We start from the raw sequence: 27,682 nt of genomic DNA, 5'->3' as shown, positions 1-27,682 counted from the left end.
AGTAGAATGTGTATTTTCACAAAGATAAAGAGACCACTGAACAAGCCTGAATGAGAAAAGAGGTTTAGTGACACTTAGCTTGAAGCCTTTGTGTATAATGCATTGTAAAGATATTTTTTTATAAAGGTAAGTTATATAATTAGTTATATATTTCATACGTCTTAATTGTAGTATAATGTAGTATTGCCACTTTCAACAAATACCTCTTGCCACAGTTGCCTGTAACAAGTTAAACATTCAATCGCACATTTTTGAGTTGCTATAAATTATGCGGAGCTTAAAAAAAGCTTATGTGCTTTTTGTTTGTTTTACAATAATAATTTTTGCAGTTTTGTTTCCAAAGCTTGATTTATGTGATTTAGTTTTTTTATTTCTAGAAATAAACCTTAAATAAATATAATAAAACTTATATAAGTTTGTAATAAAATAAAATAAAACAGGCCAAGATGAGTAATAGGGTTTCAAGTAACAAAGTTGCAGATTTAGGCTAAATTAAGTTATGGTTCAGTAGAGAATCATATGAATTCTAGATGGGAACTACATTTTGTTTTTTAGTTATTGATGAGCTTATATTTCCCTTGAATAAAAGAAAAGTATTTGCTTGTAATTTTAATCATGTTTAGTTACAGGATTCAGTGGTTGAGCTCAGCTAATGTGCTCTATTGCGCTAATATTTGTGTATAAATGTACAAAATAAAATTATTATTTATTTATTTTTCCTGTTTTGTTTTAGAAAGGTTCCGAATATAACTTCCTGGGTGTGACAATTTTATGGAATAAATTGAACAATGAATTTAATATAATTTTAACAGATTATGTCATGATGCGTCAGTAAAGCAGTATAATACACATGATAACACATACTGTATAAGGAAATTGGATGCTGATTATGTATTTTAACGCATTATGCTTTTATATATCATACACAAGGCTATACAAATGATTACAAGCTTTAGGACGTTAAAATACAAAAGGCTATACAAAAAACGGGGGTGGGGGGATTTTTTAAAGGATTCATTTCTCTCTCCGGAAATGGACACTTTGGAAGACTATCATTAAATATTATAATTACTTTTCTCTTTTTTTGCTCTCTCTCTCTCTCTCTCTCTCTCTCTCTCTCTCTCTCTCTCTCTCTCTCTCTCTCTCTCTCTCTCTCTCTCTCTCTCTCTCTCTCTCTCTCTCTCTCTCTCTCTCTCTCTCTCTCTCTCTCTCTCTCTCTCTCTCTCTCTCTCTCTCTCTCTCTCTCTCTTTCTTATCTTTCACTTTCAAGATCTCCCTTCCAGCCCTGTGGCTCAGTTCACCTTTCGACCCCTGCCCCCTCCTCCTCCGCCGCCCCACGCGTGCACCTGTGCCCGTCCAGCACCGGCTCCCCTTCCAGAGTTGGTGCAGAGGAGCACGCTGCCCGCCCGATGCCAACCGCTGGAATCTGGGAATAAAGCTGGACAGGATGACAACGGGCAGACACACAATACCTGGGCACTGAACAGCAACATACCACTAGAGACCAGGTGAAATATGAACACACACAAACATTTGTTTCTCTATTGTGCCTGGGGACTTTCCATTGAATTCTATTGTTTGATACTGAGGTAATGATGTTTTCTGTCCATTAACCCTACGCCTAAACTTTCGGCTTTCTTACATTCTCATTAAGACGTTTAGGGTTTTATAGAGCCATTTTCTTTAGTTCTTGTAATCAAAATGTGTTCAATTACAAAAACCAAGTTAAAACTTTAATTTAATTTTTAATGTAAAAGCTAGGTAGTAGAATATAGATGGAAAAGGCTAAATCATCTTGTCTTCAAGCTAAAGAGAATATGCATGATTGTTTGTCTGTGAACGACAGATGGAGAGATATGATGATGATGATGATGATGATGATAAAGATGAAGATTGAGGGTTGACCTACTCTTCTGAAAGAGAGAAATGGGAGACTAAATAAATGATGAAGGATAGACATGTCTGCTTTGAGGGAGGAAATGAAGCTGTCTTCCTGGACTGATTGTCTTACACGCACACAAACCCCAAAGATATTGATGAAAATGAAAGCTGCGTGCGCGTGAATACATATGAGCGCATGTATGCCGGCTTTTCTAGATTTCCAGCAAGGTGAATTTGGCAGTAGCGGTCAAACTTATTTTGACTGAGAAGTTGAACAAACAACCGTATCTTAGTCACACATCCACTCTGATGCTGATCGCTGTTTTGTACCAGCAGAGATGTTAATTGTTTTATGAAGATTTGCCATATTGGTCAAGCGTGTAGGGTTCTTTGTCATGTTGCGATTAAATAAAGACACCATTATACAAACCCAGCTATCTCCAAACAATAGCTAATAACAGATTTCAAGAAGTATTTTGAACTATGCTAAGCTCTGCAGCACCTTTTCTAAACCCACCACAAACAGCAGACGGCAATGGGATGTTTATGCTAGCGGCTGTTAGAGGAATGCTGGGTAATTTATCCATTTACATATTTTTCCAGCAGCATCAGTCCTGTTTTTTTAAATATCACTTTATTTTGTTTAAAGGAGATTGAAATATCTGAAAGCAGCCAACGGTAAAAGTGTAGAAATGTAACCTCGCTTGCTTATGGAGTTTAAATGGCCATACACTTTGGCTTGTAACATGGCACGGAGTGAATGCCACCCATTCAGATGTTTTCTTTTAGATTTGGGGGTTAAAGAAAAGCAGATTTACCAATTTTCTTGAGTGGTTTGAAAAATCTTGCCAACTGCTGCAAGAAAAGTCCTCAGGTTAAAGGGTTGCATGAGAGATTCTGGCCAAACCGAGCCGAACGGCCGATGACATTGGCGTTGTATCGAGAACGTGTCATTGTCATGGTGATGTCTATACCTGCTGACATGTTGCTCTCTCCCAAATGAACTTTCTCAATTAAATCTGGATCAATAGACCAACATTAATGCACAGAGGAGAATCTCTCCCATCAGCATATTATTCTGAACACTCGCTGATTCAGTCGCCATGCACTGTATATGTACTGTAGCATGAAATACAGTAAATGATATCATATGAGATTTTAATACAAAGAAGCATCATTCCCATGCAAACGTCTCCCATCATATTTTTACCAAGTGGATTTTTAATATAACTTGCCTAAACATAGTTGCCCAATTACAATATATATACATCAACTAGGTTTTTGTTGTGCAGACGTATTTTATATTTTCCCTATAAAAATATATTGAAATACATTTTTATTTACTATCTCAATAGGTTTCATATAATAATGAAATATTGAATAATTCAACATTTTAATATATAATATAACATATTTATTCAAATATCTCGATTTGATCAGTCAAGTTGAAGCTGCTCTCTTCCATAACATAGAAATGAACGGTGATCACTTGCTGGCGTAAAATTTAGTTTTTATGTCTTTTCTTGCATTTGGCCACCTGACTCAGGTGTTCTATATAAAAAAATCTGTGTTATTTCAATGAGATTGTTTTCTGTATGCATGCCATATTTCACAGTTTTTCAAAAGTGTTTGGTTTAAAAACAATACCCACCTTGACTATGTGAATTGAAGGCTCTGAGATGGGGGGTTCAGTCAGTGGAATAGAATATTTATTTTGAGACTGTAGAAATCTGATTTGTAAAACTGTGATCTCATGTGTTCACACCTGCTCTTTTCTTTCTCTCTTTTTGTCTTTTTCCTTCGTCTCAATCTTTCTCTTTGTTTTTCTAAGTGTTAATTGTTATTTATTTATTCTACAGTAAATAAAGACAGGATTAGTTCTGCGTGTCTAAGTGTGAAATTAACTTTCTCTTTTTTAATGGCTGAGGTAAACTGTAATTTTTCTCTCAGTCTCAAGCCTCATTTTACCATTGCATGCTCATTTAAACGCTCCTTTCAGGGCTTTGTTCGGCATCCCTGTAAGACACTATAAACTAATGCTTGTGTGTATCTGCAGGGTGCTTTCTCATTGACTCAACTCACCTTAAGTACTTGGCTTGTATATTTGACCATGAAACAGTATATGTGCTGAGTTTTTCTTGACATTTTGACATTGCGTCCTGCTGCTTTTGTCATCAAGTCACTATGGTAGCAAAGCATTTTAATTAGGGCTGTCAATTAAATGTATTCATTTAGTACAATTGCTTATATAAAAGATTTGCTACAAAATATAGTGGACAAACTGGATTTTTCAAAATACCGTAATTTGATGTGGGGATATTGACATCTAATGTTGCTTTTTGCAATGTCTATTCTATTTTGTATTATACTATATCAAACTAATTGTGATTAATGCAATCTGCATATCATGCAATCAATTTGATTCAAACTGTTTATATGTGTCAACCTTAATTGTTATATTTTGAATGTGCTTTTGCAAGTCTCCTTGTGTAAGCAGGGGCAGTTTCGGTAAATTTGTTGGGCCCAAATGTCCCCGGAAATATAGTGAAACCTGAAACGACCTATTTTGTGGGGACCTTTGGGAAGTCACAACAATGAAAGCAACATCATAAATGGACTAACATTAACAGTACTTCAATAAAAATCAAAAATTAAATCAAAAGCTGTGTGTAGGGGGTAAGGTTTTGTTTTGGGTGTAATTAGCTTAATTTAAACAACAGATGGGAAGTCCCTACTATAAAATAAACAGAGACATGTGTGTGCGTGTGTGTGTGTGTGTGTGTGTGTGTGTGTGTGTGTGTGTGTGTGTGTGTGTGTGTGTGTGTGTGTGTGTGTGTGTGTGTGTGTGTGTGTGTGTGTGTGTGTGTGTTTGTGTGTGTGTGTGTGTTCAGTTTTTCCCTATCATCTTCAATCCATATTGATGTCATCATGCGCTTTCGCCTCATCAGCATATTAACTTGTAAATGTGTTTAGACTGATCTACCTTTCAATGATTTTGGTCCTTTTTATTGATTGACCCTTTGTGCCTTTGGAAGAGTTGCACACGTTTACCCTGTTCCATCACTAGCTGATGTTGCAAAGGGATCAATTGCTGTTGAGAATCCATGTGTATCTTGGGAATTTGAAGATCTTTCTTCTGTTGCCTTTGGGCTTTTAACCGAAAAGCTGTTACCAATTTCCCCATGGCTATCTGTCAATCTGACTGTCATCGTGATGACACGGTTAAACGTCCGTGTGTCTGCTCCTGTGTGTTGCGCAACTAGCCGCATGTCATGATAAAACAAGGGAACTTTGATTTAAAATGAAAGAATAACTACATAGGGCTTTAAGAAGTCGGGTTGACTTGACACTGGATATACTTAATCTAAAACTACTTTATGCTAAAATCTAATTAAAATAATTGTTATGCATTTTTTTTACTACATATTAAGTGAAAAAGACTGCCTAGATTACTTCTTACATTTTCTAAAAAGCTGTTTTTTGCTCACCTTGTTTTTTTACAAAGGTGTGGGTGTTAGTGAATTTAAAAAAAAGCTAAAATATTATTAAAATGGTGGAAAGAAATTTCAGTGTACACCTAAAATATACAAATATTGCTCTTATACATTCATATAAATTTAAACCTTTAATCTCAGTACTAAAAAAGTGAATGATTTTTAAAAAATCTGATATTATACATTTTTTGTTTATTTGGTAGCTGCCCACCATTGTAACATAGTGCAAGGCAACACAAGGACTGTGTATCTCTGAGTAAATTGTTTTTAAGTAGGCACCTTTTAATTACTGTAAGAATGGACTCCTCTGTGTAATTAATATCATAATTAATCTAAGGGATGTTATCTATTAATTAAGGCTCATTAATCTCTGGTGCTAAATATCTGTAATTAAATGCACGTGAGAGCAAATTACTCCAATTAGTAACCAAAGCAAGTGAGAGTAATCACACACTCCGATTGCACCTCTCTCTTTTTCTCACACCATCTCTCTGTTGCTCTCTCTGTCTCCCTTTGACTCTGTCTTTCAGGTGTACTTTATTTTTGGATGTATTTTCATGATGAAATTGATTGACGAATCAATTCGAACATAACACAGTGATTTCTTTCCTTAACAGGCACTTCTTGTTCAAGCACGGTTCGGGTTCGTCTGCCATTTTCAACGCAGCCAATCAGAATTACCCTCTGACATCCAGCACGGTGTATTCGCCACCTCCGAGGCCTCTACCCAGAACCACCCTCTCCAGACCTCTCTTCTCATTCAGTAAACCCTATCGCTGCTGCAACTGGAAATGTACGGCTTTGAGCGCCAGCGCAATTACGCTGACTCTCGCTCTACTGCTGACGTACATCATCGGTGAGTGTCTTATCTCTACACCTCTGCTGTACTGTATGTCTCTCTCTCTCTCTCTCTCGGTCCATGGCTGCTGTCATGCTGGTTGGGGTCATATGGAATTAGCAGAACTCACACTGTGAAAAACTCTATTAGAGAGATGAATATTTATGAACAAGGGATGAGGGAGAACGAGAGATGAAAGAGTAAATATCCCACAAGGCCGTTCAGAGGTTAATGGTGTTAAAGTTTTGTTTAGCCAAGTCACCGTGTGTGTGTGTGTGTGTGTGTGTGTGTGTGTGTGAGAGAGAGAGAGAGAGAGAGAGAGAGAGAGAGATGTGCTTATGCACCTCAGTGTACTGAATTAATTTGCTCTGCTTTCACCCTTTCACAGGCATTTCACTGGAAAATCTCACTAAAAAAAATGATGTGTGTTTTAGAGAAAAACATTAGGGTAAAAGGTTTCATCCATTAACGCTTGAAAGGCTGCAGTTAATAAAGTTTCTGGTCAGAAGTTCACACGGCAGCCTCTTAAACACTAATCATGTGTCTGGGAGTGAGTTTCTCTCTAATGAAATGAGGACCTGTGCAATTCCCAAACACGTTATAATGATTTCTTGAGAATCTGACATTCATGATGTTCATTTCTACAATTATGTGCAGTGTTTATCTGTTGTGAACACATTCAGTTTGTCGGCTTTCCACAGTACAGCTCGTTTCTTTATGCAAGAACCAAGACCTTACTTACGGGAGCAAATAGAATTTCAGAAATTAAAACTATTATGATCATTCATTTACATTTACATTTAATCATTTAGCAGACGCTTTTATTCAAAGCGACTTACAAATGAGGAGAACAATAGAAGCAATCAGACCAACATGAGGCAACAGTATACAAGTGCTGTAACAAGTCTCAGACAGTCTAGAGCAGTACACATAGCAAGGTTTTATTTTATTTGTTTAAATCAGAAAAAAAAATCGAATAGTATAGAATAGAAAAGGTAAGTGCTAGTATTAATTGGTCAGGTGCTGACGAAAAAGATGTGTAAAGACTCAGCTGCTCGGGTTGAGAGGTCATTCCACCAGCTGGGATCAGTCCAGGTAAAGGTCTGTGAGAGTGATGTTGTGTCTCTTTGGGATGATGGCACTTGCAGAACTCAATTGCGCATAAGTCTGAAGTAGCGAGTTTAGGTATATTGGTGCAGAGCCAGTGGTTGTCTTGTAGGCAAACATCAGTGCCTTGAGTTTGATGCGAGCGGCTATTGTCAGCCAGTGCAAACTGATGAAGAGAGGTGTGACGTGTGCTTTCTTCGGCTCGCTGAAGACCACCCTCGCTACTGCATTCTGGATCAGTTGCAAAGGCTTGATAGTACATGCCGGAAGGCCCGCTAAGAGAGCATTAGCTTGGACAAGGATTTTGTGTAGCATGTCCTAATGCGAAGGGACTAATCTTCCTACTGTTGTATAAAGCAAGTCTGCAGGACCAGGCTGTTGTAGTAATATGGTCTGTGAAGCTTTCATAAAGTAAATGTTAATTGAATAATAATTTGTGCCAATACATTAAGGGGTTGGTAAGAATTTTTCTCTTATGAATTAGTCTCTTATGTTCACCAAGGCTGCATATATTTGATCAAAAATACAGTAAAAAAACCAACAATAATATTGTCAAATATTATTACAATTTAAAATAACTGTTTTCTATTTTTAATATATTTTAAAATGCAATTTATTCCTGTGATGGCAAAGCTGAGTTTTCAGTAGGCATTACAGCCATTTACTGTCGTTTTTGATCAATTTAATGATTTCATGCTGGGGGAAAAAAGTAATCTTTACTTTAATCTAAAACTTTAATCAGTAGTAATGTGTGTGTGTGTGTGCGTGTGTGTGTGTGTGTGTGTGTGTGTGTGTGTATATATATATATATATATATATATATATACTGTATATACACACATTTATAAGAATGCTGAACACAATTTGCAACAGATGCAGCAGAATTATGCGATTTATATGCGAATAATAGCAAATGAGTAATATTTTACTCACAGATTTTTCTCATGAAATATTTGGGTGTATAGGAATAATTACTATTCCTTTAATTATGCCAGAGAAACGGTGTGTGTGTGCGTATGCGCGTGTGTGCGCGTGTGTGTGTGTGTGTCTGCGCACATGTGCATGCTCTGGAGAAGTGCCGTTAATGATCGTATGGTCGTCTTTCACCCCATCGTTAGTGGCACCCTGTCTAAACAGATGCAATCCGTCTGCTTTGTCTCTTAACGTTCATTCTTATCCGACAATCTAAATGTGTTCTCAGTTCATTTTCTGTGCAAATGAAGGGAAGCAAAGGGATAAAAGGAATAAAAGATAAAGAGGAACATAAAGAACGAATGAATCTGCATTATCTTCACACGCTGAACAAAAACTTTTGTCCTGTTGAGTAAAAGCATCACAGATGAGAAGAAAAGGACCCATAAAACATGGTAACTGGAAATGTGACTGTGTTGTGTGCCGGTGCTGAAGTGTAATTTAATTGGCCAATAGGCATATCGTAAATATTCTATCTTAAAACATCTCATTGTATTTTAGGGCAGTGTTAGGGTTTGGTTAAAATTAGAATCAGGCCAATGTAATTCTTCAGGAAAACTGTGGATTATCAGTTGGCACACATCATTTTCTTCTCTGATTGTAAAATCTGTAAAATGGAAATGGGGAAAAAAGAATGTAAAAAAGATTACCATATCATTTTTCAATTTTAAAAAAATATATCTTTTTAAAAATAAAATATACATTTTTAAAATCTGTTTTTCGATATTAGTGCTTGTATTTAATCTGTAATATTACTTTAAAAATAGTAGAAATTGTTCATTGGAGCTGAGACTAATGTACTGGTAACTGAAATCATGATCAAATTAGCCAAAAAAAAAAAAAAAAACCACACACAGGGTGAGATTTGTGTAAATCATAAGAGCTTTCTGTTGAATGTTGTTCAGGTATGAGCATATAATTATCATTAGGTAAAGAATAATGGACAGTATTGGGTTCACAGTTTAGATTAAGGTCAGATGTTTTAATAGAGTGTTTATCCTAAAAGAAGGGTCTTAATTGGTCTGTGTGTTTATTTAATTGAATGAATTTAATGAGGCTGCATCGTCTGGCCTCACCACAATTTTTACTTTAACAAGCACACGTTAGCTACCAGACTTGCACACACTATGAAGACATTAAGTGGGGTGTGAATGTGTATGTGTGTGTGTGTGTGTGTGTATGTGTGTGTGTTTGTTATGTCCTAATTGAGTCAAGGATCCTGCAGGGACAGAGAGAGAGAGGCAATCAATAATTGTTGATGAAAATGTATCAAAGGCACTGAGTGAATCTGTGTGTGTGTTAGAGTGAGAGAGGGTTTTAGACATTAGACATTATACTTTTTTTTTTTTTAACATTATGATACGCTGCCCCATAATAACAGTGCAGAGTGGCAAACATTTTATTACGTACGTGAGTTTTTTCTGGGTGTGTGTCAAAGGCAGGTTTTGTAGGTTTGTGTTAAATGGGATGTGTTTTTGTATGAGTGCAATGACCCAGATAGCAGCTGATGGTATCCAGGGGACTAAGTAAGATGGTTTCAGTGAGACGAACCTCCATCTATCCAAACTAAAAATGTCAGCACAAAAGCTATAATGTCCAGTCACATCAGCCAGGTTTTAATTATCTTGATTTATGGAGCTACAATGGGTTCAAAACCTGCCAGAAGATATCAGAAATCAAAGATAATGTTAAAGGAAACTAAATTACCTATACTTTTTTTTTTTTTTACCTCATTACATTAGTGTTAACACTTACAATATTTGTCCTGTTTTTTTTGTTTGTTTTTTTTCAAAGCCTACATTATGACAGGACAGACTGAAATTATCAGATCTTGTTGTTGTAATGATTGTTTGGGCTAATATTTTGGCCTAATAATACTTTTTAAATATGGGTTTGTCCATATTTGACCCAAACATGGGTTGAAACAACCCAGCATTTTTTAGGGTGTACTGTACAATGGGCATTTTTGACTAACGTTGTGCAGTTATATATTAATGAATTTGAGCTTCTGCCATCACATTCAAGCATTTCAGGATGAGCTGAATTGCAATATATTATTTTTTGGACTGGGTCGGAAGATGTTTGTGTTCTGAAAGTTTCTTTATTATTTTATCCTAGTACATTGAACTCTTATTTCAAAAGATCAAGGAAAATTTGATCTCTCAAAACATGGTTCCTTTAACTTACTCCACCAAATAAACAATGGAGAAAATAAAGTGAGCTCTCTCTACTGATTCTAGTAAATGGCTCTGTTGAGCTGTGATTGGCTAGAAGAATATACAGGGTCCGTGACATCAAAAACTTTGGAAACCACCAGGCTTATGTGACTAAATGACTGGCTTTAGAGATGAACTGGACAACCTTATTCAATCCAGAAAATCTTTTTATTGAATGTGGATTTACTGAATCTGAATCCATTGGTGAATGATGGAGTGATGCAGGAATGAAGTAGATGGAGCGGTGTAGGACAAGGCAGTACTGAAATAGGTGAGGCATTGTGAGGGTGTGGCAGGCTGAGACTGGGTGGAGAAGGCGGAGACCCATTCAAAATTAAACGTGCAAAAGGCCATGGAGCAGGAAGCAGTAGACATATGGGTATGAGCGTGGGCGTAGTTTTCTCTCCGGTGAATCTGGCATCCGCTGCTGTATTATTCATTTTCACTTTATACACACACGCTGTTCGTGATGTTTCTTTCTACCTAACACATGCATAATACAGCAGCCATTTATGAGATCTATATGCATATACACGTACACATTTTTACTAGGGTTGTCAGCCTCGATTGAAAGATTCAATGCAATTCATTGCTTTCATCTTTCACAATAATGTAATGTCTTTGAAACATCTTCCTTTGGCGGATTTTCACAGCAAATATAGATGTAAACAAATAACTAGATTAAGTGACAGTCATAGTTTTTACACACACATACACTCACTAATGATTTCTTTTGCAATTTTACTAATTTGAAGTTGTGAAAAGGACTTCATTGGTTCAACAGCAGTTAAAAATGGATGCACGTTTATGGATCATAATTTGTCTTTTTATGATCAAAACACTAGATCAATGAAAAGCCCCCACTAGATCCCAGAAGACCCCACTCAGCAGAGTGGCTTTCTGCCATTTCCCTTAAAAGGGAAGAAATCAAACAGTTGAATTTTGTGTATCTGTGTGTGTTTGCATGTTTGTTTCCAGAGGATAAAGACACACCCTTAGGCTAAGCAATAGGGGGTTTCGGCTGATGGATAGAAAGGCATGTTGTTCAGAGAACATCTAGACCTTATGCGCCAGAGAAACCAATTGCAGAATTTTGTCTTTGAACTTCTGTTTTTGTGGTAGCTCTGTGTGTTTGTATGGCCTCTGTGAAGTGGACTTACTTATTTTAGAGTTAAGAAAAGTTATTAAGAGCATTGTAATGTTTCAACTGATGTCATAATAAAAGTGAGTAGATCGGGAAGAATTTAAAACGAGCGGTTCATTCATAAATCCGCAAGATCTGACCTTCATGCTATTGAAAAATACAAACCGGAAGACAGAACACAACGAGTGCAGTGCTGAAAAACGGTGGAGCTACATAAGGTCTATACCTATCACATATCTATGCAAATAAACTGCCGTTTATAAAGCCTGTACTTAAGACAATTAAACAGGCTGATATGAAGCTATTCAGAGTGACAGGATGACTTTATTAACATGTTCGTCTGCCCCATGAGAGGGGTTTCATCAGATAAAGCTTTATCCCAGCTTCAGTGCTTTTTCTGCTTTGGAATGTTTCTAGATATTTTCTGCCATTTACTTAGGATGCATACTATACACAGTATGTGCATAATATTAAATTGTTCAAAAAGCATGCACAATTAATATTTAATGATGCATGCCCATATTTTTTACATTTAGATGACCATCTAACGCTCACTTCTTTAGGTTCATCTTTAAAATCACTAATAATTGAAAACATTGTTAAATTTAATCTTTAGCAAATCTTTAAATATACATTTTTCAAACTGCAGATTATAATGTTGTGATGCCTAAATTCACTTGGAACATGATTGATTTTTGTTTTTAGTGTTTTTTATTTATTTAATTAAATGATTATAGAATTTTACGCTTGGCCTTTCATATAAAGTTATCAGACGTAACATGAAAATAATTATCCGCTTCCTTATTATGCTTTTCATCTATCATGTAGATGTTTATACGTGCAAATTTCTCTCTGAATTTTGAAAGGAATTTGACCAAGAACAAATTTATTAACACAGGCTGCTCGCTTTTATTAAAAAAATAGACATAAATGAGATGATTGTTGACATACTTTATACAGCTAATAAAATAATGGACAAAACCTAAAAATATTGAATTGCTAGCCCAGAACATTCGGTCTGGATGAATTAGATGAGAAATTCTTTTCATTGCAGACTTTGAGATAAATCTGAAGCCCAAGCGAGACGTTGTAGAGATCTCTAGAGGAGCAATGTACTGTATGAGATTACTAGGGTACTTTTTTACTTTCTCTCAGAAGAAAGATCTCTCTCTCTCTCTCTCTCTCTCTCTCTCTCTCTCTCTCTCTCTCTCTCTCTCTCTCTCTCTCTCTCTCTCTCTCTCTCTCTCATTTTGCTTTCCATTTAATCTAATTGCTGTCTAGGAGAAACAATTGAGATTTGCATTTATTCATTTAGCAGACGTTTTTATCCAAAGCAATTCGCAAATGAGGAATTACTTAAACCTTCTTAAACCATCCTAGTGGTACAGTAATTGAAAAGTGTCACAATAAAAAGTTCCAAAATTGCTCGGAATAGTACAAAGTACAAGCTATTACAGAAATATAGGTTAGAGGGTAGAGAACGGAGAGATTTTTCCATTAACAGTTGTGAGTTTTCTTTTCTTGTTTTTCAAAGGTAGAGAGGGATTCACCTTTTCTGATGCAGTCAGATAGAGAAGATCATTCCACCATTGAGGGACAATGAATGTGAAGGTTTGAGAGAGTTATGCTGGTAGCATGACTGCAGGTTTCTGGAGGGAACATTGATTTACAGTAGTGAGTGGAGGTAAGGGTGCAGATCCGCCGAGTGTTCTGTACGCAAGCATCAGTGCCTTGAACTTGATGCGTGCGGGCAGCAACTGACAGCTAGTGGAGTGAGACAAAGAGAGACATAACATGCGCTCTCTTGGGTTCGTTAAAAACCACTGCCGCATTCTAGATCATTTGCAGAGGTTTGATTGTAGCTGAAAAGCGCATTACAGTAGTCCAGTCCAGTGCTTTAGCGAGGAGTTCGGCTGCATGCCTGAATAGAAGAGTCTAATTTAGAGATTTCATTTCTGATTATTATTTTTTTAAGAGTTTTACTTAAGGGGGTAAGTGTGTACATTCTGCATTACTAAACGAAATGGCAAAAAAATTATTTATAGGTAATTCTAATTTATTGATTCTGTACATCAAGCTGAGAATGTGTTTTAGCATAAAAGAATGACATCATCTTTTGATGCACCTCTTGACAAGCATCTCATCACCATTTCACATATTTTTCTCCTTTTATCTGCCAGCTCCTGCACGTTGTGTGTAGAAATAAATGTGTCTCTGCGTTCTCAGATTAATTGTACTTCATTTGCATTCGTCAGTTCGCAGTCAGCTTTTATCAGCAGCAGTCACTTGTCATTTAGCAGGCTCCTTTGAACCAGGGTGATGTACAGTGCTCTGGGTGCACAAACAATCCTGCTGGAGAATCACACTGTTAGGATCTCTCCTGTGCTTAGGTTTACCAACCCTGGGTTTAGACATTTGTGTTTCCGGCTAAGATAATAAACAAAAAGTTGTATCTGTGTGTATGCGTGAGGTGCCTGTGCGATTACTTGAACATTTTCCTTAACAGCCGAAACAACTTAAAATATTCTTTCATACAACAGAGTCATAAGACATCATTCGAAACTGTAAAGGTTTACTTTTATTTAATTTGTATACGGTTAAACAATTTGTATATGTATTTGGGTACACTCACAATAAAAACAAAACATTGTGATTTTGAAAAAAAGATGAAGAAAACAAACAGGGTGCACTTTCTGAACTTGTTTGTGGAGCGCATCATTTTGTTATTTTTTTAATTGTTTAAGTGAAATATTTTTAGCATATAGGCTTATGTATTCCATATATATATATACCATGGGACCAGGCTAGCTCAGCCCCTCTTAAAACTGAAATCCTAGAATGGGCTTACACAGGAAAAGGGTTTTGTGGTTTGCCCATTTGCCCTCTTCCCAGCATGCACTGGGGCATACATAATTAATATAATTGCATTTGTTTGCTAGTTTTATTTACATTGTTATTATTGATTGTGTTCGGATCGTGTTTGGTAACTTGTTGTTTTGTGATTTCCGGATTTGAGTTTCAGTCACTCTACTCAAAATGAGGATTTAATTGAGCGTTACATTTCCAGAGTTTCAAGTGTTGAGATCTTTGTGTGACTTTTTAAGGTATTTTATGAGTCTTCATGTGATGTTGTCTATAGTTTAATATTACAAGTACTTTGCTCTCCAGGTATATTACCTATAAAAACATGAAGCTGTTAATATTGAATCATTTTAAACCACATCAAGAAAGGGAGCAATTTGCTCACGATTCCTTAAATTGATAAAATGTAAATGTTACAATGATGGCAGATAGCAGTCATGACAACATGATACTGTTAGTTTCAGTCAAGACATTTCCTTATAATAACTATGATTCGTTTTAAAAGAAATTTTCTTTCTTTTTTAAATATACTTATTTGTGCATGTTTATGTTTCAATGATTAGTGAAGTTTTCTTACATATAGGACAAAGAAGAGTGCTAACATCTGATTGTCTGACAGCAGTGAAAATTTGATTGACAGCATTTCCATGAAAATCTGTTCATTTTTTGTTGTTTTCTCTTTTTTTTTTTTTTTGCATTCAGTCACCTCCATGCAAGTTTTCCATAAACAAGAAGAAAATGACAGATTTATGCTGCCAATCATCTCCGTCCTCTAAGATAGGATGGGGTTTTTTTCTGTAAGGAAGAGGTGTCTTTGTTCTCTCCTCACTAAAAGGGAGGGTTTATCTACTCCTCTTGAAGAGAAAGGCCTAATCTCTCCTTAAAACATTTGTCTTCTGTCTTCATTTTAAAGTCATGGAGTTATCGCAGTTGGGCAAAGTGGCGAGGTCAGACGACGGTGGTGTCCTCTGGAAATATGACCCCGCGAACATTCATGCGAAGCATTTTTACATCATCTCAACAAACGATGATCAATTCACACAAACTCTCCTCTCCTGTCATTGGCTGTAAGACCCTCCCTCAGAAGCTGTCCGCCCAGCCTCATAACTGCTCTATTAATTTAACCTGAACCGCCCGTCTACAGCATTCCTCATCTAAACAACATTTCCATCATTTCAAAACAGCAGCTGGATGTGAAAACGTCCGCCTCCTGTCCGTTACATCCCTTAATTCAATATCTTCCAGACCATTCTCTCTAGACTTCCTGAGGGGGATCGGGTTTTTGCCCGGATGCGAAGCTTGTGCCTTTTTCAACATTGACTCGCCTCCACAATGGCCAGCCCACAAAAGCTCATTGTTCTCATTGACCGATAGCCAGGACACACAATAAACGAATCCATTTCTTTTAGCCCGGCTTCCTAGCCGAGGATATTAACAAACTGTAGTGTGACATTAAACTCAGAGAGCTTAACCATTTCTCAGTCTCAGGGTAGTCTGCTATTCAGCATCAAGGTTAAAGCCAGCTTTGATGTATGTGGGACTTTTGTCTAGTGAGCAGCTCTCAGTCCTCTCCTGTGAAACACGTCTCTCTCTTTATCTCTCTCTCTTTTTTCTTGTGCATACGCACACGTACACGACAGATCCCGTACTCAATGTTGTATGTTTCTAGCTCCACCCGGCGCTCTACAAACCATGTTAAAATCTGTTGATTTAACAAAAGCCTTGATGAATGGCGTCCTTCTCACTTTCTATTTCTCTCTCCCTTTCAAGAGTGCTGAATCCTTCCCAGTAGTCCATCTTGTCGAAAGAGAGAGAGAGCGGAAAAGTGGGGGAGAAGGGTCAGAGAGAAAAATGGCAGAGAGAAAGAAGGGGGGAGAGAGAGAGATTTTTCTCTTCATTAGCGGTTGTAAAGAGAGAACTAGCGGAGAGGTTAGAGGTTTTAAGGGATCGATGTTTGCCGTTCAAGGCTCTGAGTCCGGCAGGGGAGAGAAATGTGGCCTCTGTGGAATTTATGAGACCTTCCAGACGCGCACCTTTTCAGCGCTTTGTGATCCCGTACACACACATGCACACAGGACAGCTCTCGCGGACGCACACACACACCTATCTTTGTGATGTCATCGATCTGCCCATCTATCAATTTCTCTTCTGTCAATCTCGCCCACCTTCTTTCTGTTGTCCTGTCTAAAGCTCTGTTCATATTTTTCTCTAAACAGACAGGTAAACTCTAATAAATTGGGTAACTAATACATTTGTATGACACTGAACTTTGTGGTTTCTTTAACTTTTTTACATAATTGAATGAAGATCACATTAAACTGTCTCGGAAACTTCTACCATGTTTTATTGTTTTACGCTTGTCCAAGACTTACATTCTTAAATTATGAAAATCCGTAATATAAATATTATTCCATGTTGAAAAATATGATCTAAACAGTGTTTTTTTTAGTGTTTGTTTTTTGGCGGGGTATAATTTCCACAACAGTGAACAGATATATAAAGGGGTGGTTGAGTATGATTTCACTTTTCTAACTTTAGTTAGTGTGTAATGTCGCTGTTTGAGCATAAACAACATCTGCAAAGTTACAACGCTCAAAGTTCAAAGCAAAGGAAGATATTTGCTTTTAAAGAAAAGGACTTCAACAAACGACTGGTAGGGACTACACAACATTCCTCCCGGGTTAGTGATATCACCAACCCTAAAATGTACATAAACCCCCGCCCGCAACAGTTTCTATACAAGCGATTTATAGATTACCATGACAGAATATCCTAATTGAAGATAGTTAACTCCACATCAGCAACATAAATTCATCAAGTAACCATTCAGAGACGTCCTGTTGCATTCTACATCTCTCCATCTTTGTCTGACTCCGTTTTAACATTAAAGGCAGAACAGTTTCTGTAATTTTAGTGTGTCTGCGTGAGGTAATCACAGCTGCTAACACACACACACACACACACAAGCTCTTGAAACCCCGCCCTCTGCAGCAGCTCATTTGCATTTAAAGGCCCAGGCACAAAACGGTGCGTTTTTGCAAACCCTCAAAAAGTGACAACTTTAACACGCTATATAAAAATATCTGTGGGGTATTTTGTGCTAAAACTTCACACACACACTGGGGACATCAGAGATTTATTTTACATCTTGTGAAAAGGGCATTTTACCACCCATTTAACGAATTGGGTAAATCAATTTGTATGATGCTGATGTTTCTTGAACGTTTCTTGGCTTATTTTTTAACTGGAAACTTTTTACCACGTTTTATTGTTTTATCCTTGTAAAATACCCAGATATTCACGATTACAATATAAAGATGGCGAAAAACTTTTTTAAGTGCCCCTGCAACCAGTAGAGAGAGATGAGGGTTTGGGGAGAGAAACAAGTGATTCTGGGTGTAGTTCAGAGAAATAATTCATGGAATATTGTTTATTAAATTGGATCTTATGTCCGTTCCTGAACTAAACTCTAGACCCTGTTAATTTCTGTGTTAAAGCTGATCCGCAGTGCTTGGGGTGATCTGTCATTTAGCCAATGGCAGCTACTTTGTGTGTGTGTGAGGGAGAGAGAGATGAGGGCGAATAGAGGGAGATAAAAGAGAGGATCATGTAGATCCAGCTCCCTGCTGAGACACCAATCCCTCTTTATGGCTCGTAAAGACGCCTCCTCACGGCAGAGCCCAATGTGCGCACACGCGCGCAAACCCACACGCGACTCCTGTGCGCCTGAGGAACGGCAGGGAATGAGAGGGAGAAACTAGCTGGGTGAATAACCTGATTTCCACTCGCCGTTCCAGACCTCGTCGTCAGTATATCTTCTCACCTCATTTCCCTGATCGACTGAAATCCCCCCCACACACACACACACACGCACACAGGAGAAAGAGAGAGAGGGAAACTGCATGATGAGATAGCTGGTATCGGGGGCCCTGAGGTGAGCAGAATGAGAGTTTGTCCTTTTTATTGGCTGTAATTAGGATGAGGTCATTACCATGCGCCAAAGGCCTTTCACTGCTGGGAGATCATAAAATGCCACCTGAGCGATTTATATTCCACTCCCAGAATCCTCTGCAGCCTTCCTCGCACATTCAAGAGATGATGGGATAAGAGAAGACCTTAAATGTATGTGTGCGCAAAAAACATAGCGGGAGACGAGTGTTATTGGATGTAACAAGTAATGTATTATAGAATGGTTTAATACAATATTCTAATCTCATTTTCAGTGTACAATTAACATGCAATTTTGTCTGTGACCGGTTTCATTCATCTTACTTATACACAATCTTAATACAATTTTCTAGACAATATTACATTGTGATTTGTCTGTCTGTCTGTCTACCTGCTCTATCTATCTATCTATCTATCTATCTATCTATCTATCTATCTATCTATCTATATATATATATATATATATATATATATATATATCTCATCTATCTATCGTTCTATCTTAATTATTTATATTATTTATTTATTTATATTTATAATAATAATATGACTGTTTACTATTGTCATTTTATAGCTGCTTTACATCAGAATTGAATTCTGTTTGCATCATTGAATCGTTATTTTTCTGTTTATCACTGTAAAGCTGCTTTGAAACAATATGTAGTGTATAAAACGCCATATAAAAAAGGTGACTTGACTCTACCGTTCTGTTTTTGTATCTTTCATTCTATCTATCTGCAGTCGTTCATTTGCTGGGGTTGCCGTGGCATCTGAAGCGAGTGGAAGGAGAGCTCTATGAGAACGGTATGAGTAAAGATGATCAGCCTTTGCCGGGAGCCGATTTCACATTCACTCCTGTCCACCTGCCAGGACTCAACACCACACAGCCAGGTATGTGTGTGTGCCTGCTACTTAAGTCTTCTAACATGATGTCTACAATTCTGATATTAATGATATTTTGTTATTTAACACAATGGGCCTAAATGTCAAGTCTTTGCCTACAGCTAAAGATAAGAGGTGTGTGTGTGTGTGTGTGTGTGTGTGTGTGTGTGTGTGTGTGTGTGTGTGTGTGTGTGTGTGTGTGTGTGTGTGTGTGTGTGTGTGTGTGTGTGTGTGTGTGTGTGTGTGTGTGTGTGTGTGTGTGTGTGTGTGTGTGTGTGTGTGTGTGTGTGTGTGTTCATTCAGAGTTTATTTGCCATTTAATTAATGTCAGTAAACAACAGTAAATTATTTTCTCTCAGATAACCCCTGAGATTATGAGGTCTTTTTTTAAAAGTGTGAGTTGTGTTTCTATCTGTGTATGACTGTAGAGTTTGATAAAGTGCAAATGAAAGAAAATGTCCTTGTTTAGTAGAGTTTGTATTACCATGTTAATTGAATAAACTAGAATGGAATATTTATCTGATCCAGTGGTAGGGTAAATGGGAAATGTGCCTATGCTTACATTGTAACTCCAAGATGTACATCATTCATATACTGCAATATAAATATTACAAGAGTTTAAGAAGTGCCAAAAGTAATTACATAAACAGATAATTGTCCTGAAATATCCTGAAGTGGTTATTTTAAGTACATTCTGTATTTACACGTCTATCATTCAAAAGTTTGGGGTCGGTAAGATTTTTTTATTATTTAACTCGCATCATGTTTATTTTACATTATTTGGCAAAAAGCACAACACTTTGTTTTTATTGTGAGTATACACAAAAAAATAGACACTCAGCAGGATCGAATGATGTATAGCACTTATATGTAAGAGCATTTTGATTCTCTTTTGCACTGATAAGAAAAAAAGCGAGCTGGCATTGCCGGCCATACCGCCGACCCCAGGGGATTACTAATAATATTTGTTTTTGTCTATGCTCTCCAATACTGCACTTATTTGTTCACAAATATGGTAAAAACAGTAATATCTAAAATAACTATTTTCTATTTTATTATATTTTATAATGTAATTTATTTCTGTGATGGCAAAGCTGATTTTTCAACATCATTACTCCAGTCTTCAGTGTCACATGATCCTTCAGAAATCATTCTGAACACTGGTTTGTTACTCAATAAACATTTATTATTATTATCAATGTTTTAGTTGTGCTGTTTAAGATTTTTGTGAAAACTGTAATTATTTTTTAAGGATAAATAGAAAGAGATAAAAAGAACAGCATTTATATGAAATATTTTATAACACTATAAATATCTTTACTGTTTATTTTGATATACTGTATATATATACAGTATATATAACTTAATGTATATATGTATATATATATATAGAGAGAGAGAGAGAGAGAGAGAGAGAGAATATCATTTTTGTGATAGCGGCCCTTTATCCGCATTATTTCAGCAACTTCCAAAAGCCTTTATGTTATGATGCAAGGATGTTCACCCTGTAGCAACCTACCTCAGGTGTTAAGTGTCTTGTTCAAGGGCACAGACTGATCATAGTTCAAGAATTGCCCTTACAGGTTTCAAGCCTGCCATTTTTTTGGTTGTCTAACCCAGATCTTTGACCACTAGGCTGCTGCACTACCCCACTGTGCATGAACTTATTAATGCACAGGTGTGCTTGTTCAATCAAAGGTAATGTAAATAACCTCACACCTGAGAGTCCATAAGGGTTTCGGTCCCAATACCAAAGCTCTGTCTAGCAGGTGCCGTTTCATCTTTGCCGTCACCTGAATTTGACTCTAGACAGCAGAGCTTTTCAAAGAGTCCTGCGGATGATCACTTTTGATTCACATCAACCAAACCTCTGAAAAATACATAATTCTTTTTGACGTTTAGATGTGGAGGCGTCTGTGTTGATAGCATCAGAGGCAGGATTCATTTAAAAGCCCTCGGGCACCTTACATTTTTTTTCAAATTCTTTTCACATCTACAGCCTTTATGTGACCATCAGAGAACATGAGCTCAGTTGCATCATTTTTAATCATCCTTAAGCTTAAATTAAGTGTATGCTTTTGGTGTCTACCTGATTAAGGAGGACATGTTTTATTTTTTACTTAAAATAAATAGTTCAATCAAAAGAAATCTGCCATTATTTATTCTCCTTCATGTTACACCAAACCTGTATGGCTTTCTGTAAATATATGAAGAATATCCTGACCACTCTTTAATTTTCACATACTGAAAGTGAATGAGGACTGAGCCTGTCAAGCTTTAAAATGACAAAAAAATAAGCACCATAAAAGTCATCTGCACAATATTTCAGTCTATTTCTCACACAAAGCTATCATATGGAATATGAGACTGAGACTATTTTGCATGAGCCATATAGAATACTTTGATGAGAATTTTATGGCGCTTTTGTGTCCTTTTTGAAGCCTGAAAGCTCCAGTTCACATTCATTGTAATTGCATTAAAAAGAGCGACCAGAATAGCATTGAAAATGTCTCCTTTTGTGTTCCATGGAAGAAAGAAAGTCATACAGGTTTGGAACGACTTGAATAAATGACATGAACTAATACTTTAAAGCTTATGTTGCAGGCACACTTGGCAAACACTTGGTCCAATCATTTTATTCAACTTTTTTGTCTCTGGATAAATCACGGAAATTGGAGGTATGTTAGTTTCATCTTTCCATTTGGCTTGACAGATAAAGAGGTGATTCAGCGAGGCAGAGTGATAGAGAGGGGAGAGGTGGCCGTCGGGACACAGCTGGTCCAAGCAATTCCTCCTGGACTCTTCTGGAGGTTTCACATTATGGTTCACCACCCTGAGTACGTCAAGTTCAACATCTCACTCACACGGGATGCTCTGCTGGGTATCTACGGCAGGAGGAATATACCACCTACTCACACGCAGGTAATCGCATGCAAACACCAATATAGAAAATAGTGAGTTGTGCACATTATTTCACTTTATATTGTATAAATATGTATAATATATCTGTAAATTTATTACAAATTTACAATTATTTACAGTACAGTAATGCACAAAATGCATTTAATGCAATATTGAAATATATTCTGAATCTATAAAACATTTTTTTATGTTTTGGTAGTTTTAGTGCATTTTGAATGTGAAATGAACTGCTGTGCCGAGCTGAAAGTTGGTTAGGAGAACAATGTGAAGAGTTTTGAAAAAGTGACACAAGTATTGAGAAATGTGTAGCGATAAAAAAAAACAATAATCGGAATTAATCACATGCTGATAAGATAATTTTTAATCAAAAGCACCTAAATGAAGATTATTCAAAGACAACTTGTGGCAAATGATTAAAGCTTTAAGTGGAAGTTTTGAAAAGTGTCTTTAAATATATTGATTGTTTTATTTCCGGATCATTGAACATAAATCAATTGCGTCCTACTCCATAAGCCGTGTCAAGTTTAAAAATAGTTCAACTTTTGAAAAACATGTTTTGAGACCTTTGTTCTGATCTATTCTTTTGTGCTATAAAATAAAAAATGTGCATAAACACATAAATTCGTACAGGGGCAAATACTTTTTCACAGCAATTAAATTTGAATTGCATTAGTTTTATATCCCCTGTATAATCATACTAAATTAACATTTAAATTGACAATAAATAATTAGTTTTTAATAAATAATTATAAAATTACCGGTAAGTTAAGTTTTATGTGTGCTTGTGTGTTTTGTGTAAGACTGTGTGTGTGTGTGTGTGTGCGTGCGTGCGTGCGTGCCAGTGTGAAAGGGAGTGTGTTATCAAATTCTTGTATCTGTGCCCAGGTTTTGTCATGATAACTCATGTTGGTAAACGTTGTCTAAGTGCATATTGTTATGACTGGCAGATAACAAGGAGGATCAGGAGCGTATCTAACGAGGTGCTTCAGACGACCCCAACATGCTAATTACATCTCATTATTCAGGATATCATCCGAGATTAACTGTTCACTTTGCTCAAGAAATTAGAGCCCGGTGTAATTCAATTTAAGGCTTCTCGTTTGTACCTCATTTGCATACGGGCTTGCATATGTAGGCGGAGGCAAAGCCAGAAGACTGGTTAATTGTTCCTGCTTAATGAAAAGGCTTCTTTTGTGTGTGTGTCAGAATAAAGATGTTTACACTGCCACAGCTTCCACAAGTCTACTTCGGTGTGCGCGAGTGCGAGTTTGCGTGTGTGTGTGTTCACTGAGGCCTGACAGATCGCTACTGCACTGAGACTGTCAACTCCATTGCAGCTCCCACGATCGTTCCTCAGTTTCTCTGGCTGTCATTAAAAGCAGTGGGGCTCTGGTGCGACTGCTGCCCTGCTGGCTCCTGCCTGTCAGCGTGAGAGTCATTACAGTCGATAGGGCTTCAGTGCCTCCACTGCTTCCAGAGTGACTCCGGAGGAGGAGAGGGACTCATTATAGCCAGAGGGTTCTGTAGTGCCTCGGAGAACGCCGCTCATTGATGTTTCTGATGTTTGTAACAGCTCTGTCTAAACACTGGCAATCCCCCCCCAAATACAGACAGACAGACACACACGCCACGTATCTTTTCCAGTTTCCTTGGAGATAGATTCATACCACTTACAGGATGGAAGTAACACTGTAGTGCAGGGGGTGATGAGACAGACGCTGAACACAGATATACGGATCGCAGGCTGAGTCAAACGAGCACAGATGGCGAGCTGTAAACGCCTGGATGTAAACGTCTCGTATTTGCAGCGACTCCAGACTTGATCTGGACTGGGTAAATGTCAGCGTGTCTGGCCGTGTTTGCTCAAAATGCAGACATGTTTCTCTGATGTATATGGATGTTGAAGCATGGGAACAGATCATTCCTAGTTTATGCCCCCCAAAAATACAATGGGGAGCAAATGAAGGTGAGAGATACTCATGATTATTATCCCTGGAAATGCTACTGGCACTGTGTGCCCGCACGTCTTGATTTTTGCAGAGTTAGAGTTCCTGGTCAACATATTTTGTTGATCCTGGAACAACATTCCTGTCCGAAAATTGAATCCAAACCATATCCCTACCCATAAGTTATAACATAAGGAATAACATATGTGACCCGTGCTGGCAAAATGAGTCGCAATGAGCAAATTTTCAAAAGTTAAACAGGAGTTATTTAAAAAACCTTCAAAATAATGTATGCTTTGTTGGAATTAAACAACAAATGACTGAGCTACACCTGTTTGAAGTCAATTGAAGCAAAGCAAATTCAGCAAAGTCCATTTTGAGAAAAATCGAGTTAAAGTTTTCTGAGGGTTCCAAAACAAAATCACCTAGCAACCATACTGTACCTTAAAATTTCTGGTAATAACACCAAATTTGGCACACACCAAGTCAAAACCAAATATCTGTAGGAAATTATATATATTTAACTTTTTTTCCATGATACCACAATTGTTTGATTAACGTTAATGAATCAGACGGCTTCGGCTTATAGCCTATACGACCTACTGTACCGCACGGTTCTAATATAATTTACACATCAGACATACTACTCTGTTGGCATACTGTTTTTCCGCATACTATATAATAGGGAAGTATTCAATTTCGGACACAGCGTCAGTCATCACTCTTTCTACAGTCTTTCTTCAAATCTCCCTCTTGCTCACTCTCTCCTCCCCCACCATGAGTGTATACGCCCCCTACTGATGATTGGCTATAAGTGTGTTTTGGTGCTCGGTCAGATCCACTTTCAACAGCGCTTCCCAGAAATCGCTTACTGCATCTTTAACTTTCTTAATTACATATTTAATGAATATTACTTTATTTAATGAATTATACTGCTATCTGGTTTTATTATTTCATAGTTTTTTGTTTTGTTGTATTTTATAAAAATGTTGCACTACATTTATCACTATTACATTGCACTACTGATGTTTCATTTTCTTTCTTAACATTACTTGTTTACTTTTTTATATCATATGTTCCCTTAGTTTAACTTTAATAAGGCTGATTGCTACTTTCTTAGTTTACTTTGCACTGTTACTATATTTAATTTTACTTTACCTGTTTTATTTTGCACAACTTTTCACTTATATTTTTGATCTTTTCCAAACTGTTGTTTTACCTCATTTTACCTAATTTTTACAAAGTATTGCTTTCTTTGTTATTTTATTTTTATTTGCACTACTGGTTATCTTATTTTTTTTTGTCTATACTATTCGTGTTTTTTTTATGTTTCGGTCTATTTCTTAATTTTTTATTTTACATGGTTTAATTTATTCCTTTTGCTTAAATTTAATTAGGTTAACTGCTACTTTATAAGTGTACTTTGCACTGTTACGCCATTTCTTTTTACTTTATTTTGCACTGTATTTAATGTTATTTGTTCACACTGTTGTTTTAGGTAATTTTACATTGTACAGTGTTTTACTTTACATTTATTAATTGATACTTCCTTAGTTTATTTTTAATTCGGTTTGCACTACTGATATTTCTTTTTATTTGTTCATATTATTATTATTTTTTCTCATTAAATGAAATGTGATGCCATGCATTAACCCAGTGGAGACTTCCTACAGGTGCAGAAAATGAATATGTTTGGTATCATGGGCTCATATTAATGCATCTGAAACTAGATTCCCAAACATCAAGGCATTCAGAGAGTTTGTCAGACACACTCAGTTTCTCTGGTAACACTTTACAATAAGGTATCATTTGTTAACATTAGTTAATGCATTAACTAACATGAACTAATAATGAGCAATATATTTGTTACAGTATTTATTAATCTTTGTTAATGTTATTAATACAAATCCAGCTGTTCATGTTAGTTCACAGCGCATTAACTAATGTTAACAAATACAACCTTTGATTTTAATAACGTATTAGTACATTTTGAAATTAACAGTAACTAAGATTAATAAATGCTGTAGAAGTATTGATACTGCTAACTAATGAAACCTTATTGTAAAGTGTTACCGTTTATCTAGATGAATGTAATGTAGCACGAGTTGTTGCCAGTGTTGGGTGGATATACTTGATATATTTTTTACTGTTCTGTGGGATGCGTGTTTTGGCAAGTATTGGACTTATAAATAGGAGCTTGTTTTTTTCGGGGAGTACGCCAAGGCTGTCAGCATCACCTAGAAGACATAGGGTAGAGTACAGGGGGCTGCTGAGACTCAGAGCATCAAGTTATATCTCCAAGTTATGGATGATCAGTGCCAAGGGCATGAATTCAACTTTAGAACTGTGCTATGTTCTTTTAGCACAATTTAGATCAGATACACACATATAACTATATGTCCTTTTTCTCCAGTTTGACTTTGTGAAGTTGCTGGATGGGAGACAGCTGATAAAGCAGGATTCCCGGAATGTCAAAACTCCGAACGCTCCTCCGCGGAGTCTGCTGATGTCTGCCCTGCAGGAGACAGGTTTTGTGGAATATCTTGATGTAGGCACCTGGTACCTGGCTTTCTATAATGATGGTCGCAAGATGGAACAGGTGGTAGTGTACAGCACACCCATTGGTGAGCGATCACGCTGGAAATGCAACTATTGTTTTTGTCTACTTATTTTCGTTTTAATCTACGCTAAATTATTGCATCATGATTGTGTTTTTGGATGTAAAAATGCTTGCTTATGATACAAATGGGTAAATAGAATAATTGAATTGTATAGTGAATTTTATTGTGTTTGTGTGTTCAGAAACAATAGACGGTTGCTCCACTAACTGTAACGGTAACGGAGAGTGTGTCGCCGGACACTGTCACTGTTTTACTGGCTTCCTGGGGCCAGATTGTTCAAAAGGTATAACTCAACACAATAACACATCATCATAATCACACAATAATACAATATTACAATAATATAATCATGATCACCCAATGATACACGATATAATTATGCAAAAAAAATACATTGTTTGAAATTAACATATGCATTTTAGCCGTTATAAACAAACTAAATAAGCTTTATTTTCAAACAAAAATTACAATCTCACAGTTACACAATGTTACAAAGATCTGATTAATTTAATTATTTATGCTTTTGTGTATATTTCAGACTCTTGCCCAGTGCTGTGTAGTGGTAATGGCGATTACGAGAAAGGTGTGTGTGTGTGTCACACTGGATGGAAGGGTGCGGAGTGTGAGGTGGAGGAAGGCCAGTGTATCGATCCCACCTGTTCCAACAATGGAGAATGTGTCAACGGAATCTGTGTGTGTGCTCCTGCATTCAAGGGCGATAACTGTGAGCAAGGTAAAGCTCACACACACACACTCAAATCTTTCATTAAAACATTTTCAGCTTTTGATGGACTAGATTCATTTTTAGATAGAAAGATTGAGTTTGAAGCACAAATAACCCTCATCTGC

General features: G+C 36.8%; 1 protein-coding gene across 2 annotated transcripts in view; it reads left to right on the top strand.

Moving 5' to 3' along the window:
* tenm1 (teneurin transmembrane protein 1) overlaps positions 1-27,682 on the top strand; it is a 160,116-nt gene that overhangs the window by 69,215 nt on the left and 63,219 nt on the right. For both annotated transcript variants that reach the window (XM_079607920.1, XM_079607919.1), the window contains exons 4-10: positions 1,271-1,508; positions 5,993-6,231; positions 19,204-19,353; positions 22,058-22,266; positions 26,626-26,836; positions 27,015-27,116; positions 27,372-27,566. In XM_079607920.1, coding sequence (XP_079464046.1) covers positions 1,271-1,508; positions 5,993-6,231; positions 19,204-19,353; positions 22,058-22,266; positions 26,626-26,836; positions 27,015-27,116; positions 27,372-27,566 — 1,344 coding nt within the window. The remainder of the gene's footprint in view (positions 1-1,270; positions 1,509-5,992; positions 6,232-19,203; positions 19,354-22,057; positions 22,267-26,625; positions 26,837-27,014; positions 27,117-27,371; positions 27,567-27,682) is intronic.

The sequence above is a fragment of the Phoxinus phoxinus genome (assembly GCF_949152265.1).
Source record: "Phoxinus phoxinus genome assembly, chromosome: 3".
Lineage (NCBI taxonomy): Eukaryota > Metazoa > Chordata > Actinopteri > Cypriniformes > Leuciscidae > Phoxinus > Phoxinus phoxinus.
This window is presented reverse-complemented; position numbering and strand designations above follow the sequence as displayed.